The sequence below is a fragment of the Perissodus microlepis genome, chromosome 14, assembly GCF_051167445.1.
Source record: "Perissodus microlepis isolate ML-2025 ecotype Zambia chromosome 14, ASM5116744v1, whole genome shotgun sequence".
Lineage (NCBI taxonomy): Eukaryota > Metazoa > Chordata > Actinopteri > Cichliformes > Cichlidae > Perissodus > Perissodus microlepis.
Genome location: NC_140474.1, coordinates 33,220,137 through 33,235,951, shown reverse-complemented (window position 1 = coordinate 33,235,951; position 15,815 = coordinate 33,220,137). Strand labels below are relative to the sequence as shown.

Genomic DNA, 15,815 nt, shown 5'->3' with positions numbered 1-15,815 from the left:
TCTCGACACACCTTTTTTATCTTCAGGATGTGGCATTTCCAGTATAGCTCGTAGTTTTTCCTTGTCCGGCTCGATGCCTTCGGCTGTCAGCTTGTCACCGAGAAAGGTAATGTCACCCACGCCAAACTGACATTTTGCTCTGTTCAGTTTAAGTCCATAACGTTTCACTCTTTCCAAAACCTTTACTAGTCTCTCATTGTGCTGCTGTAGTGTGGATCCCCACAAAATAATGTCGTCCATATAAACTCTGACTCCCTCGATTCCTTTGATCATATGCTCCATGGTCCTGTGGAATATCTCAGGAGCTGAAGAAATTCCAAAAGGCATTCTCAAGAAGCAGTAACGCCCAAATGACGTGTTGAACGTGCAGTATTTTGTACTGTCCTCATGAAGCTTGAGTTGCCAAAATCCTTGAGACGCATCTAGTTTGCTAAAACATTTCATTTGTTATTTCTTCATTTCTTCTCTTGTAGGTATCTGGTAATGCTCTCTTTGTATGTTAGCATTTAAGTCTTTCGGATCCATGCAGACTCTAAGAGCGACGGTTGGTTTTTTAATGCACACCATGGAGTTAACCCATTCAGTAGGTTCTTCAACTTTTCTTATAACTTCCAGTGCCTCCATCCGCTCTAGTTCCTCTTTAAGCTTGTCTTTAAGAGCAGCTGGAACATGTCGAGGTGCATGAACCACAGGCTGAGCTCCTTCTTTCAGCTTTATCTTGTAGGTGAAGGGTAAGACTCCAAACCCCTTGAATATGTATGGGTACAGATCCACTATTTCTTTCACTCTTTTGGGCTCAGAGCTGTTTATACTGTATACCCGTCTGACTAGGCCGAGTCTCTCACATGCTTTATCTCCCAACAGAGATTCATGTCCCTCCGGCACAATGATAAACATCAGACTGTGATATTTTCCTTTTACTTGTACCCTGAGCCTGCATTTACCTTTGGTTTTGATTGGTTCTCCATTATATGCTTGGAGTAAACTGTTATTTTGGAATATGTGTGGTTTCGTTTTCATTGCTTTCACATCCAGCTCATTCACCAGATTAGCTTTGGCTCCTGTGTCCAGTTTGAAAGTTACCAGGGCTCCATTCACTGGTAACATCTCTGTCCATTTGTCCTGCTTCACTGTACTGACTGCAGGTTGGTCCATGGGTGTATCGTGCTGCATTACCATTCCCACAAAAAACGTGTCACTGAGAGCAGTTTCTTCTACTGTGTGTACTCTTTCTTTTTGTTTATTCTTTGAAAAACATTGCTTGGCAAAATGGTTTTGTCCATTGCATTTTTTGCATATTTTACCATAAGCTGGGCATTGTTTCCTTCCATGTTTTGTGCCACATCTTTTGCACAAGAAAGTGTCTTTTGATTCTTTCTGTTCTTTTTTGTACGTGCGCCCTGCCTGCCGTGTATTAACTGCAGCTACAGCTGTGCTTTCCGTGTCTGTTTCCCTCGGCGACCCGCTGAAGGTTTTTGCATGTTGTATTGCGAGCTCACTGGCATGACATACTTTCACAGCACTTGCTAGAGTCAGATCCGCCTCTCTCAGAAGCCTCTCTCTTATCTTTGTATCTTTTATTCCAAATACGATCTGATCTCTTATCATAGATTCTTGCAGCTGTCCAAAATTGCATGTTCTTGCCTTTAACTTGAGGTCAGTCAGAAACGTATCAAAACTCTCTGAAGGTTGTTGTATACGTGACCGAAAGACGTACCTCTCAAATGTTTCATTCTTTTTGGGCGAACAGTGTTCATCAAACTTTCTCACTACTTCGTCAAACTTTTCTTTGTCTTCTGCAGTTGCGAACACAAACGTGTTATATACTTCCACCGCTTGTGGACCTGCTACGGTAAGAAGCAGTGCAATCTTCCGTGTATCAGGCTTACTATCTAGGCCGACAGCTTGCAGGTATAGCATAAACCGCTGTTTAAAAGTTCGCCACTCACAGTCCACATTTCCGTTCCAGTTGACGGCATCTGGCGGCTTAACACTGTCCATGATGACCTGCTTTACTGGTTCACTCCTGGTACCATGTCGTGTTTTTAATAAAACATCAATAGTAGTGAGCTAGCTTCTTTATTTTAACATGGCTCACATCCATGCATGTAAAACATAACCTGCCGCTGCTTCTACGACACAGTATATATCACAATTTGGTTTAGACAGCCCCCTAGTGGTGAAGCTGAACTAACCCACATAACTCCTGTCAACACAGCCTCGTGCATCCCATGCCAACGTGCTAAGATCCATAGGCACACACAGGCGCCCCTCGAATCCTTCCGCGTTCCAGGGAGGCGTTTTGATTATGTGCATGTGGATCTGGTTGATCCTCTGCCGCAGTCACAAGGTTTCACGCACCTTTTGACTGTAGTGGACCGCACAACCCGCTGGCCAGAGGCAGTGCCTCTGGCGTCCACTACAGCAGCAGCAGTGGCCAGGGCATTTTTATCAACGTGGGTTTCGCATTTCAGTCCCCCCGCCGACATCACCTCAGACAGGGGCCCCCAGTTCGTTTCCGAGCTTTGGTCTGCCATGGCTGACGGCCTGGGGGTCAAGGTCCACTGAACCACTGCGTACCACCCGCAGGCCAACGGGATGTGCGAACGTTTCCACCGGTCTCTTAAGGCCGCGTTCCGTGCTTCTCTCACAGATGGCAACTGGGTTTTACTGGGGTTGCGCTGCGCGGTTAAAGAAGACCTCGGGGTTTCCCCGGCTGAACTTGTCCTCGGTCAGCCCCTCCGGGTCCCCGGGGAATTCTTGCCCGAGAGCCCACCCCCGTGCTTCGCTCCCTCTGTGCTGTCTCTCCGTCCCCCAAGAGACTCGTTTTCTCTTCCTGGCCCAGTGCACCATTGTGTGCCCGACACCTTTGTTCCGAGGTCGTTGGACTCTTCGCAGTTTGTTTTTGTCAGGCATGACGCTCATAGGCCTCCGCTGCGTCCACTGTATGACGGCCCCTTTAGGGTTATTCAACCGGGCCGGAAGCATTTCCTTTTGGATTTTGGGGGTCGGCAGGAGGCTGTTTCTATTGACAGACTTAAACCAGCACATATACTTCTGGATGATCAGGTGGTGCCGGCTCAGGCCTCCCGCCTTCCACTGGACTGGACAACCCTGCTTCTTCCTCTGGGAGCGCCCCCCACCTGGCGGGGCCTGAGCTATCTTCAGTTTTTCCTGACCGCCCATGCCAGCCTGGCCCTCAGGCTCGTTTCCCCTCCGCCAGCTCTCCACCTCCCCGGTTCAGCCGTTCTGGACGTTTAATTAAAGCAAGGGTTCTGGACTAGGGGATAACCCTACTGGGTGTTCGGGGAGGGGGGGGGGGGGCATGTGTGGTGGACTACTGGAGGGCTCCACTCACACCCAGTTCTCAGGAAGTGTTGTTGCTGTGTTTTGGAGGGAAAAGTATCCAGTTGTGTGGTGATGAGTAATAAACGAGCAGTGTTAATCGAGAGCTATCGTGTCGTCTGTGTTTACCTCCACAGCTTCAAATTGGGCTTTCTGGTGTTGGAACAGGTCAGCAGGTTTCTTATTGGTGTTACAACTGGACTGGGGTCTGTTGTTTAATTATGGGGGTGTGTTGCTTAATTTTGGGTGTCTGTTGCAAAATCTTTGGAGAGTTGCTGGATAATCTGGAGGGTCTGCTGCTTAAATTCTGCAATGCCAAACTTTTGCCTACGAGAGGAGGGAGGAGATAAACCATTTTTTCTGTCTTTTGAGGAATGCTGGAGATGAATCTGGTTGAGCGCCCAATCTCAGACTGCTCATATGATTTCGCCATAGAGTTTGATTTGGCCTTGGTGGAAATCTGAGGTAGCAGGACGTGCTTTGCGCTCACCTCAAGTGTCAGTTGTTTATTTTCTTCTACAAGGCTGCTGTTCTTAGCCTCATATACAGAAAGGATTCGCTGTGTTGTTACTAACTGCTTTTTGAGGTCGCGATTTTCCCACCCACATCTGTGGAGTTTCTGTATGGCATCTTTGTTTTGAAGTGCAGCCTCCTGATTCAGCGCTGACCGCAGTTCTTTAATTTCTTTGTCCTTTTCTGTGACCAGTTGTTTATATTTGCATAACAGGCGGTCCCGGCGGCGCTGTTCAAATACTAATGTGTGACTGGACATGTGCATTTTTCTTTTAGCGTTAAGTCTGTTTGTTCGCCACTGCGAGAAGATTTTTTTCCTGCATTTTTGCAGCGTATTTGTGCAGCTCAATGGCAACCTTTAAGGAATTCTCCTCACGCAGGTCCTTTACCTGCTCCGTCAGACAGTCAATTTCCTGTTTTTGTCCTTCAATCGTTTGTCTTTGAATTGAACTCATTTGAATTTCAGTTTCCAGCTCTTTTATGTTTTGTTGCTGCTGAAACACAATTTCTTTGTAGTGTGTGAGCTCTTTGTCCACCTTTTCTTTGTCTGCCAAAATCTGGACCAGCCTTTTCTTAACTACGTTGCGCTCCTTGTCGACACAGGCAAGTTGTTTGGCCTGTGCCGTCTGCGCTTCTGCCTGCTTTTGTTTGATGAGCTCCAGTTGAATGGTTCAGTGGAGTACAGCTGGTTTATTACATTATTACATTATTACAGTTCCCTCTCAATGGCAGGGAAACCATATGACAATGGCCCACCAAGGCAACATTTGGTGGAAGCACTGGAAGACCATATGGGAGAAGGATGCAACCCCTAATAGTAATGTTTCAGTAACTAGTGGAGCTAGGACAGCACCCTGAACAGGATCCTGTAACTGTCACAATTCAGTTAAGATTAATTCAGTTAAGTTCAGGTAACAAGGAGATGAAATTCAGAAATTTCAAGTTATTATCCAAGTTAAACCAATTTAAACTGGTTTAACTTGGATACGACCACCTGAGTATTCTGGGAAGATGATATTGAAGTCTGGATCTTCTGCTCTTTCCACACTGAATTATTGCAATCTCTTTATGAAATGGAGCTAGTTATAGTCCACTGGGATTCAATAAAGCAATCAAGTATGGGATATTTGTTTGGACTCTGTTGTTGTCAGGGAATACTGTATCCACAAATGTAAATATTTTAAAACCAAACAGTGAAAAACTGATTGCTTAATGAATTTAAATTCTTGAGTAAATTGCTAAAACTTGCAAGTGATAGGAAAGCCCTTACTTTAGAATAGAATAGAATAATCCTTTAATTGTCCCAGAAGGGGAAATTTGGTTGTAACAGCAGCAAGAAAAACACATATACAAACAAACAGGACACACAGGACACAGAACAGAAGCATGCACATTTTCTTTTACATATTTACATCATGGACAATAGTTACCAAAAACAGAGTACTGTACAGTTATTAACATTAAATAAAAATAAATACAGAAGTTGCTTTACCTGGCCATTTTAAATTAATTTGAGACAAGTTCCTGCTTTCTGATAGTTTATAACTTTGTTTTAGCTTCTTAAACACACAGTTTTTACACATGATTTTTATTTGATGACTACTCTAAGTTTCTTGTCTGTTTCTTGTGCTATTGTTCATAAATAAAGTTTTTTGTAAAAAAAACAAAACAAAACAAAACAAAAAAACAAAAAATAAACTCCTGTGCTGTGGCTGTGGATGTGCTCTGGTGCACTCACAGCAACACCTCAGGTTTTGACCTCGTACTACGAGTTTGATGGCGTAAAAAAATGGAAGCATAACCTACAGTTGACTCGTTGAGACGTGTGGAGAAACCTCTGTAGAAATACAACTGTGGGCATGATTATGGATATTTTGTGAGTAACTTGTCACACAGTAGTGCGCACTGGACACAGCCAGATTACTACTAAACAAAACAATAACTAGGGGTCCCTTTAACAATCTAACGTTGAAACTAGTGCAATTTAACGGCGAATATTATTATAATTTCATATTTTCCCTCTTACTTTGTGTGCTGCTTGTCACGTGATCGGAGCGTCTGCAAAGCCAGTTTTTTTTCCTTGAAAATGAAAGTGAAAGTATCCGGAGAAACTTCGAGCAGCAACCGAACTAAAGGGGATTTTCTGCGGGGTCACCAATGAAGAATCATGGGTTTAATCTTAAATATCCTTATTTACTTGTATCTAAGTACAGGTGAGTTATTGTGCAAGGCTTTGTCACCGCGTTTTTAGAGCTAGTGTGGACGCTACACTCGACTGCATGAATGGAATCATACGCTTAATGATGATTTTGTGCATATGTCTGTGTGATTTAGGTGTGTGGAGTATCCAGAACCCGTGGCTACCCTGTCAGTTCACTGACGAACATGTGTTTACTAATAATGAGGGGCACACTGAGACTCGACTCATCCACAGAGAGGCTATGCTGCAATTTGGTCAGAAAGGAGATGCTCCTGTTAACCCAAACGCCATCACTTTATTAATCACTGGTGAGTTACTGCAGGCTGCATGAGGAGAAGGCTGAAATACATTTGATTTGACTGCATGTGTCCTATTCTAGGATCAAAGTTGGACCTGAGGCGGTATGTGGAGGGGGTGGAGGAAGAGCAGCTGGAGTGTGAGCTACGCAGATACAGCACAGAGGGCATTTATGTCCGCTGGCCTGTCATGGGCGCCCGAGAGTACAACCGCTGGTTCCTCTGTACCCTCAGACACAGCAGGGGCCTCTTTACAGTCACTGGTTTCCTCAGGCACCCCTCTGACCAGCCTCCCCCAGGAGAGCAGGACTACCGCAAATGGCCCCCCATCCCTGACAGAGAGGTTCTCACCACCACAGGTAAACTCACCATATGAGGATTTCAGAATCAGAAAAATATATCTATCATATGAGATACTTATTGTTGATGATGCATGTGTAGTTATGGGACATGGTGGGCCACTTGTTTTGAGAAATTTGTGCAGACAGTCACCAGATCTGTTTCCACAGTCGCCATGGCCATCAAAACAAAGACTCCTTCAGTGAAAGCAGGCCTGATGTCCCAGCAAAAGCTCCACTGCCAGTTTGACGTTGACCACAAGGGTACCAACATCACTGTGGAGTGGCACTGGCAGCACCGGGGAGAGAGGAATAAACTCTTCAGCTACACCAGCCGCACCGGGCACACCCAGGGGAGCGGCGTTGGGCTGAAGGCTCTGGCGACTGGCGATGCCACCTACACCCTCCCCCTGTCTAAGATGAGCAGTGAAGGGACCTACATTTGTTCAGTGTCAGTGAATCCACTGTTTGGCAGTGTGGACATAAATCTGCACATCGAAGGTGAGGAAATCAGATGACACAAAGTACTAATACTAATTCTGCCTGTTACATTAGTTAAACTGAAAAATGGATTATAAAGGGGACTGATTCTGTTTTGTTTTGGGGTTTTTTAGTTTTTCTGTCATACTGATACTGTTCCATATTAAACATGGTCAGATTTTCAGATTATGATAACAAGTATCCATATCTAGACTTTAAACAGTTTGTCTACTCTTAGATCTGTATGAAGTCAGTGAGAGTGGATATCCCTAATGTGGTTGTAAGGAGAGAAGCCCAACCCATCCACTGTTTTAATCTTTTGTTCATAAGGTCCAACCAATCAGAAGAAACTTGGTGTAAAGGGGGAGGAGTTAGCGCTGAAGAGCAATTTCAAGACCCAGTTAAATCAAGATTATTTTGAACTGTGCATCATGTAAAGCTGCTCTACTGTACAGCAAGAATGAAACAAATGGGGCTGGAAATTAGTTTAATGGGTTCCCTTTAGTTAGGGATAATGGGCACTTGAATGGACAGTGGACCCTGAGAACTTTTAATGAGCCTCAGCTGAGATTTCATCTACTTTCATTTCATGCTCTTCACAGCTGACACACCAGCTCCTTTCAGTGCTTCATGCTCAGGCAGCATATTACCTGCCCTTCTAGGTCCTGACTTCATCCAAACATTGCCTAGCGTTGTTTGACATAAGGTCAGCTAGGCAAAGACTCTAACCGGCCCACTGGAAATGTGAAGAAGAGCACGAGTTTTAAAAAATACAGTTAAAACTGTTATTATCATAATCTGAAAATACAGTTAAAACTGTATTTTTATAAATGTTATAGTTGTCCTGCTGATAGAGAACTCCCCCACAGCCATTCATGCTACAACAATAAAGTAGCAAATAAACAATTAAATGACAGAAAAGTTACTGTATTTTTACTGTCTGCTCTAGAAATGTCACCTTTTTTAAAAAACAAAACAATGCTTCTAGAGTAAAATAAATAATAAAAATAGGAAATTTAACTTTCTGCCTTATAATTATAGGACACTACAGGTAAGGAGCTACCAGAGTTTTCTGTAATGTTACACTTTTTAAAAAAAATAATTTAAGCCAAAAAAGTTGCGCTAACAGATTAATGTAGTTTTGTAGTAAACTACATTAATCTGTTAGCGCAACTTTAGCAGTATGTTGTATGTCTCATGTAGAACAACAGAGATGTATTGTTGAAATTAGTTAGTTAAACTCATTTACACTGATAGAAATGGTAATTTAACTGGTCCAGCTCGCTTAAGATCAAAGTGGGCTCTATGTGGCTCATGATGTAGTTGTGTCTTACTGTCAACTTACAAATATTCAGAAATTTCAAATGTCTCCAGTTCAAATGACCATCAGGGATCACAAACACTTTTCCTTATGACAGCCCTATGACAGCTATCCAGCCCCCCCCTTCTCTAACTCCAACCGAGTTACACATTGTTCTCATTCATTTGTTATATTGTTAGCTTGAAATTAAAGCAGTGGCTTCCTGTGTCAGTTATATTCACAGCAACAGTCAGTTCAAGCTGCACTTGGTGACAGTGGGGAGGAAGAACTCCCTTTTAACAGGAAGAAACCTCCTGCAGAACCAGGCTCAGGGAGGGGCGGCCCGGTTGGGGTGAGGGAAGGAAGACAGGATAGACGACATGCTGTGGAAGAGAGACAGAGATTAATAACAATTATCCATCCATCCATCCCTCCATGATCGTTAATGAAATTCACGTGTGATTTTTTTCAATGTTTCCATCACTTAGAACACAGAAGCTGTGGATTCATACATTTGGGATAACTTTTTACATTTTCCATTCTTTCTCTCCTAAGAACCTCCTCGTGTCTCCCTCAATGTGGGACCCACCTTCTCACTGCTGGAGGGCCTGGAGCAGAAAGTTGTGTGTGAGGCAAACAGCTATTACCCCCTGGATGTGGAGATAGTTTGGTACGAGCAGGATCCGGCAGCGTCAGGCCAGAGGGTTGGTGCTCCTCTGCCCAAGGTACTGGATAACATCCTACTGTCCAGCCACAAACATAACCAGGACAGGACCTACTCGCTGTCAGCTTTCTTCTACCTCAAGGCTTCGCTCAGGCAGTCTGGCAAACAGTTTACTTGCAGTGTCTCTCATCACTCCCTGAAAGTGCCCATCAAAAAGAGCTTCATTCTGAATGTGGAAGGTGAGAGACGTCTCAGTGTAATACTGTAAACTATCAGTAGGGAGCAGCAGAGTCTCATGTGTGTTATCTGTTTCAGAGCCAGGGAGCTGGATGTTTAACATTGTTCTTGGTTTGATTGTGATCCTGTTGGTCATCCTGTTTGTAATGCTGCGCTACCTGCACTCAGGTGAGTGATATAAACAGGCCGCAAACCCACCAGCGCCTCCTGGAAACATTTGTGGAGTTACATGAGGTGTTGATGTCCTAAAGAGTAATTCTCATTTATTTTCTCCACAGCAAGGAAAAGGGCAGTAGAGGTAAGATTATATTATTTAAAAAATGCATTTGATGTAATGACACCAGTCACGATGATATTTAATTACCTTTGTTTTCAATGATGTGTGTGTTTTTGTGCCTGTCACGAGCAGAAGAAGCCATACTGAGCAGCGCTGATGGCCTGAGCAGAGCATCACACCCATCAGTGAGAACAGCAGCACCCCCCCATCTTTTTTTTTTAATTTTAGAAATGCTGAAATGCTTGACTTTAGTTTTTAGGTGTATTTGGGTTTCTGTGAAACTGATTGTTTTTGTGTTGCACTGATTTAAGTTTAATTTCATGGACTCTGAAAGTCTGATTGTTTTGTAGTAAAATATGGTTTCTTTGGCCAAGAGTAAACCATGTCCATACAACCTAAGTCCGCCCTAATAGACATGCCTGCTGTGCATTTCCTCCTATTTGTAATTAACTGGGTTTGCTTGGCTATCAGTGTGTTCTTGTGTTTATTAGAATCCTGAGAGAGTCCTATTCATTTTCCTGTTTTCTTCTTACTATAATATTAATCTAAATGCCTTTTCTTTTACCCCAGGAACAACAAATTAGCAGGACAGCACTGCTGCTAGGCAATGGCTATATTCACATGTTTATTCATGTGAATCATCATCCACTAAGAGACACCTTAAGCCTATTATTATCAGGCTTAAGGTTGGTTGGCGCAACCCACAGACTGTATGTAAAAGATGGATGTAGCCACAGTGATCTCACCCAGTAGTTTCTGGATTCCCCACTTTGAAGGCTAAGCCTTGGGATTTTGGACAATACCAGGCTGTCTTTTAGGAGCAGTAAGAGACAATATTTGATGATGGGGGTAGATTGTAGATATTAGCTAGCTAACTTGGTTAGCAAGCAACATTCATTAAATTAAGTATCTGCTAAATGGGGGCTTCAGTTCTGGAGAGTGAAATTCCAGTATTTTTACAAACTTTTTGAACATGCCAAACTACACAGCAGGTTATATTATTTGTCGGACAATTATATTACAAATATAACATCCCTAACTTAAACCTTACTTGTGTCCAAATAGATGAGTTATAGAAAAATATCACATATTACATGACATTAAGAGAAGGAAAGGTCGAAACTATCCATAGAGGAGACTTTCCTATACCAGTCTGTAAACATGCTTTTTAACATGGAAATCTATGGGGATTGATTTGCTTTTTTAGCAAACCTTAATTGGCCAATAGTGGAACTGCAGCTTTTTTATTTTTATTTTTTTTACTCTTGAAGGACTGTTGCTTGGTCTGAACTGCTTTTTAGAGACTGGTCTTAACGAAACCCATTTTATCAATTGGGATCAGGGGTGGTAAAAAACAGCTGGAGCAACCACTCAATGTTCATAATGCAGCAATCATATTTTGAAGGTGCCTTGTGGTGTTTTAGACCACTTAAAGTGCTGCAGAGAAAGGTTTTCTGAACAAATTTGAACACGTTCATGATCTTCAGGTGTGTTTTTTTTTTTCAAACAAACAAATCAAATCCATGCTCCGATAAAGAAATGAAAATGTTTTGTTCGATTTTGTGGAATTACAGAATAGTTTTGATTAAAAACACTGAAGATAACTGGAGTGTTTGTTATTTACAAGAAAAGTGTACCAGGCACTTGGAATAACTGTGTATCTGTAGCGATTCTACTGCTGAAAACCTGTTGAATAATGGGAATAAATGAGAATGACGACCACTAACTTAATAGCTTATGGAGTTTATATTATGAAACATTTTTGCACTATCTTGGCAGCACATGGTTAAATAATAAAATGCTTTGGAATTAAAATGTATTTTCTGAATATTTTGGACTTGGAGCACTCACTAACTCAACAATGACAGTGTTTCATCAGATTACTCAGGTTGATGTGTGCTGCTGAATGCTAAATAGTTGCTGCAGTCTTGTAATGCAAATAGAAAGTTTTTCAATTTTCTATGTTGGCTTTCTTACTTTTTCAATCATAGTTTATGAAAACCAGATTAACTCTGTTGCAGAAAACAATTTTTACATTTGTGTATCTGGTTTTGCATCATTTTGCAGCTGGGACTTTTCGATTGAACCCAAATGTATTCTTAAAAATGTAATTAAACACATTTTAAAAGAATTTTTAAAAGAAAGAACAAGAAAGGGCAATTGCTAAATTCTTTTGTGGGAAAATCTAACTTTTGCTTATTTATGTGATTGTTTTGTAGATGCTTTTCAATGTTCCTCTCATACTTACCTTACAGATCTTATAGCATTGCTTTAGAAAAGTTGTCTTCATGTTTATTTAAAAAAACCCAACAACTTTACTATTAATGTCTAAGTTCCTCTGCTTTTCAGTAGTATGAGCAGAATGTTGTATGTGTGAAATGAGAATTGACTTTTTATTTGCAGTGTAACATACTGTTGACTTAAACACACACATGCCACATCCCGACTTGTGACATGAATCTCCTGCTTTCATCTTGCTCATGGGAGCCCAATTGGGGTCTCTGAGCCCTTCCTTTATAAAATACATGACTTGTGCATTAATTTTTGAAACCAAGCACACCATTGTTTTTCTTGTGACATTACCAATAAGTTGGATGTGTCACATGGCCCTCTTCCTATTGAAAAAACAAAAGTTGTATCCAAGATCGCCGACTTCTGAATGGCCACCATGGTCACCACCCATCTTGAGGAGTTTGCCCCCTCACATATACTAATGTGCCACAAACAGGACTTTAATATCACCAACCATTCCCATTTTATTACGGTGTATCCATATAAATGGCCCACCCTGTATATTCATACACATTCACACTCTTGCACACTGGAGGAGCCAGGAATCGCACTACTAACCTTCCGATCAGTAGGTGACCAGCTCTACCTCCTGAGCTACAGCCACCCAGTGATAAGCATGAGTAGGTGACTAGGTTTTGGATAAAGTGTACACTCACAAACCTGTCAAACCTGCATTTGAAATGTTGTCTATCATAGCAGTATACTATTGCAACATGGCATTTGGGTCTTCTAACTAAAATAAGAAAATCGGAACATAAATAGTGCCATCATTGCCAGACCTGGCCCACATCTGGTTGGCATACACTTCGCCATGACATCAGTCAGTCAGAAGTGCCAGCTTGATGCCAGATCCGGGCCAGACCTGTTTTCTATGACCCTGGGCCACATAACCCAAACCAAAATCAAGCCAGATATGGCATGCCATCACATAGACAGTGCCATCTACACCAGGCCTGGCCCATATCTGGATGACATACGCCTTATCATGCCAGAAGTCAGCCAGCAGTGCCGGCTTGATACCAGACCCGGGCCAGACCAGCTTGCTATGTGGGCTGTTGATTTTTGAGAAAATTAAAGGATTTTAAGTGCGCCTTATAGTGCGGAAAATACAGTATGTCAGGTAAAGGAAAAAAAGTCTTAACAACTACATGAGAAAGATGTAGCTATATTTGTAAGTAAAGTTCAATTAGTGAGAAATCATCTATATTGTTAAAGTCTGTTTCATGGCACAGTGTTGTTTAAATGGACATTAGAGGACATTCATGAACTGCAGGACTGAGGAGAAGAGTTGTGTGAAATAACCCATTTGTCGCTCTCCTTTTAAAAAGAATTTCAGAAGAATAATGGTGTTATCACATCAGTTTTGATGTTTTAGACTGTTTTTACAGCACAAACACACACACAAAAAAAAAAAAAAAACCCCACAGCTGCAGAATTATTAAAGAAAGAAATATTCAATCCAAACATCATCTTGCAGACTCATTGCAATGCAAGATACTCATTTTGGTGTGAACATCCACCTTTTTACCCAAGACTTCCAAATTCTGGGTTTCGAAAAAACAAAACAAAAAAAACAAGTACTTGAAAATTCAGCAGCTCTTGATGATTTTTTTGATTGTGGACAGAGGTCTTTTCCATAGACTCACATGTATTTGTGTGCATACACACACGTATTTATATGTCCACATACGACAGGGGAGGAATGTAAGTTTTGTTTTTCATATAAAATCTGTGTATTTGTAACCTTCTTTGAACATTGTCGTAAGCCATTATGAAAAGTAAGTCTTGTAACTTTGCTTCCTATCATTTACATCAAAGCTTCTTGTAAAACTTATCGACCTCCAGAAATCATCTGCTTTCACATCACATTCTCGTTTTATGCTCTCTGTTCCAGCTCTCTCATTACAGACATGCACTCAGTACAATAAAAAAAGAAGGTGCTTGTAAAACTTGCTGACCCTCTCTGCTTGTATATGTCAGCCATCAGCTTTGATGTGCACTGATGAAGAGGAACATATAGGATGGAGTCCACAGAGACCATTTGCAGGGATAAACTGGACTTAACTTCGATTGATACGAGATGTGGGTTTGTGTGCGTGCTGCCTGCCTGCCTCTGGTGCCCTAAGGGATAAAAGTGTGTGTGTGGCCCAGGGTTTGATCACAAATGTTTAGGAGAGACAAACACATTAAAGCAAATTTAAAGCTGTCTAAGATGTGCCACAGGCAAAAGGGAGGAAAGGAAAGAAAATTAATTTAAAAAAAATATAACAGACTTTGCTTTTCATATTCTTTGAAGTAATGCCATGTGACAAACGAGAGCAGAGCAAAAACACAGCCATTAAAAATTACAGACAAACCAGACAAAGGCTATCAATCTCAGGATAAACAATGACCAGATACCATCAAGATTTCATGATAAGAGGGATGATATGCTTACACATATACGTCATGTTTGAAAAAAACAAACAAAAACAAACCGTTATCAGTGCTGCAGTGTTTTTAAGTAAAACCACAGTTCACATAAATCCTGCTCCTACCTTCTCCATTCCGATTTTATCAGTTGTCTCCTTGTGAGATGTATTCTGTCTGTTCACAGGTGTGAGAGTCTGCTAGTCTGTGTCATGACCACAACCAACAGCCAACCAAACTTGATTTATCACTCAAGTGAAAAAGACACTTTCAAAATACTTTTTTCACACCAGTCAAAACAGGGATTGTAAATAATATACATGGCATTAAACCTTAATTTTTTGCCACTTTATGTAAGAAATGTATAATATAATACAGTGTTTCCCAACCATTGTGCCACAGCACATAGGTGTGCCACGAGCAATGATCAGGTGTGTCGTGGAAGATTATCTCAATATAGAATATTCTCATATAAATCATGGATAATGGATGTAGCGTTGGCCTCTCTTCAAAGATAAAGGCCAAAGAGCAGGAATATGTAGCTGACAGTAAACAAGTAAAAAAAAAAAAAGGTTAAAATGACAGAAATCTTGGGTCTTTATCAATATCTATCATCAAATCTAGCTCTAGAGGAGCTGTGTGTGTCTGGCTGTGTGCTCAAGTTTGAAGTGAGGTCTACAATTGCAGTGGAAGCTCTGCTGGTAACCTCCATTTATTGGCCAAAGAAATATACAACATGCTAGTTGTGTAATTTCAGTTAAAACGACATCAGCACTTACAACATCATCAACGGCTATATCAGTTACAGATTATCATTCCATAGAAAAAGATGAGCATGACATTTGTGAAATTCCATGATGGCCTAGTTCTGTGTAATTACTGCAACTTTATCCAGTCACAGATCTTAAGACGATAATCCAGTTTGCAGAGACAGGCAGCAAGCTGAGGCCGGTGCTGGATGGGGCCTGATTTCACTGTTGATATACTGAACCACACACACTCTCTGATCCCTGGATGTTGTAAAAGTACAGGGAACAATTAACTCACCGTAAGGCAGGAGGCTGAAGATGATTTAATGTTGATCTAACACTATTCTTCTCTGTTGTTTCAATGCTTATCTGTGATCTTATGTCTGTGGACTTGTTGGTACAAGTCACTGGGAAAGAAAAGACATATTCCGACTGTGGAGAAGTCAAGTATTAAAATTTGTACAAATATGCAAAAACTGGCTGAAGTCCCCTGTCATAAAAAATATTCTGCAGTAACTGAATCCCGAAGAAAGTGAAAGAGGAGAAAGGCTGTGGCTGTAAATACCCATAAATGCTCAGTAGTGAGCAGTCAAGTTTTTGGACCTATGTGGAAAAATGTATGCCTTCAGAATCTAGACCGGCAGATGCTTAATGGAGTACACTGGATGCAGAGTAATTTTGGACACAACCTAAGAGTCTACAACCGTGTTGGCAG

General features: G+C 41.6%; 1 protein-coding gene across 1 annotated transcript; it reads left to right on the top strand.

The window, feature by feature from the left end:
- The first annotated feature begins 5,924 nt into the window (after positions 1 to 5,924).
- On the top strand, positions 5,925 to 11,376 carry dhrs13b.2 (dehydrogenase/reductase (SDR family) member 13b.2). The gene is made up of 8 exons (XM_084951780.1): positions 5,925 to 6,071; positions 6,193 to 6,366; positions 6,438 to 6,713; positions 6,864 to 7,193; positions 9,028 to 9,375; positions 9,452 to 9,541; positions 9,652 to 9,671; positions 9,783 to 11,376. The coding sequence occupies exons 1-8, from the start codon at positions 6,026 to 6,028 to the stop codon at positions 9,795 to 9,797; spliced, it is 1,299 nt and encodes a 432-aa protein (XP_084807906.1). The 5' UTR covers positions 5,925 to 6,025; the 3' UTR covers positions 9,798 to 11,376.
- Positions 11,377 to 15,815: the final 4,439 nt, after the last annotated feature.

Coding starts and splice junctions, on each gene's coding strand:
- dhrs13b.2 (XM_084951780.1), top strand. CDS start 6,026: ATGGGTTTAATCTTAAATATCCTTATTTACTTGTATCTAAGTACAG. Junction 6,714..6,863: donor AGAGGTTCTCACCACCACAG/GTAAACTCACCA, acceptor CTGTTTCCACAG/TCGCCATGGCCATCAAAACA. Junction 9,376..9,451: donor CTTCATTCTGAATGTGGAAG/GTGAGAGACGTC, acceptor TATCTGTTTCAG/AGCCAGGGAGCTGGATGTTT.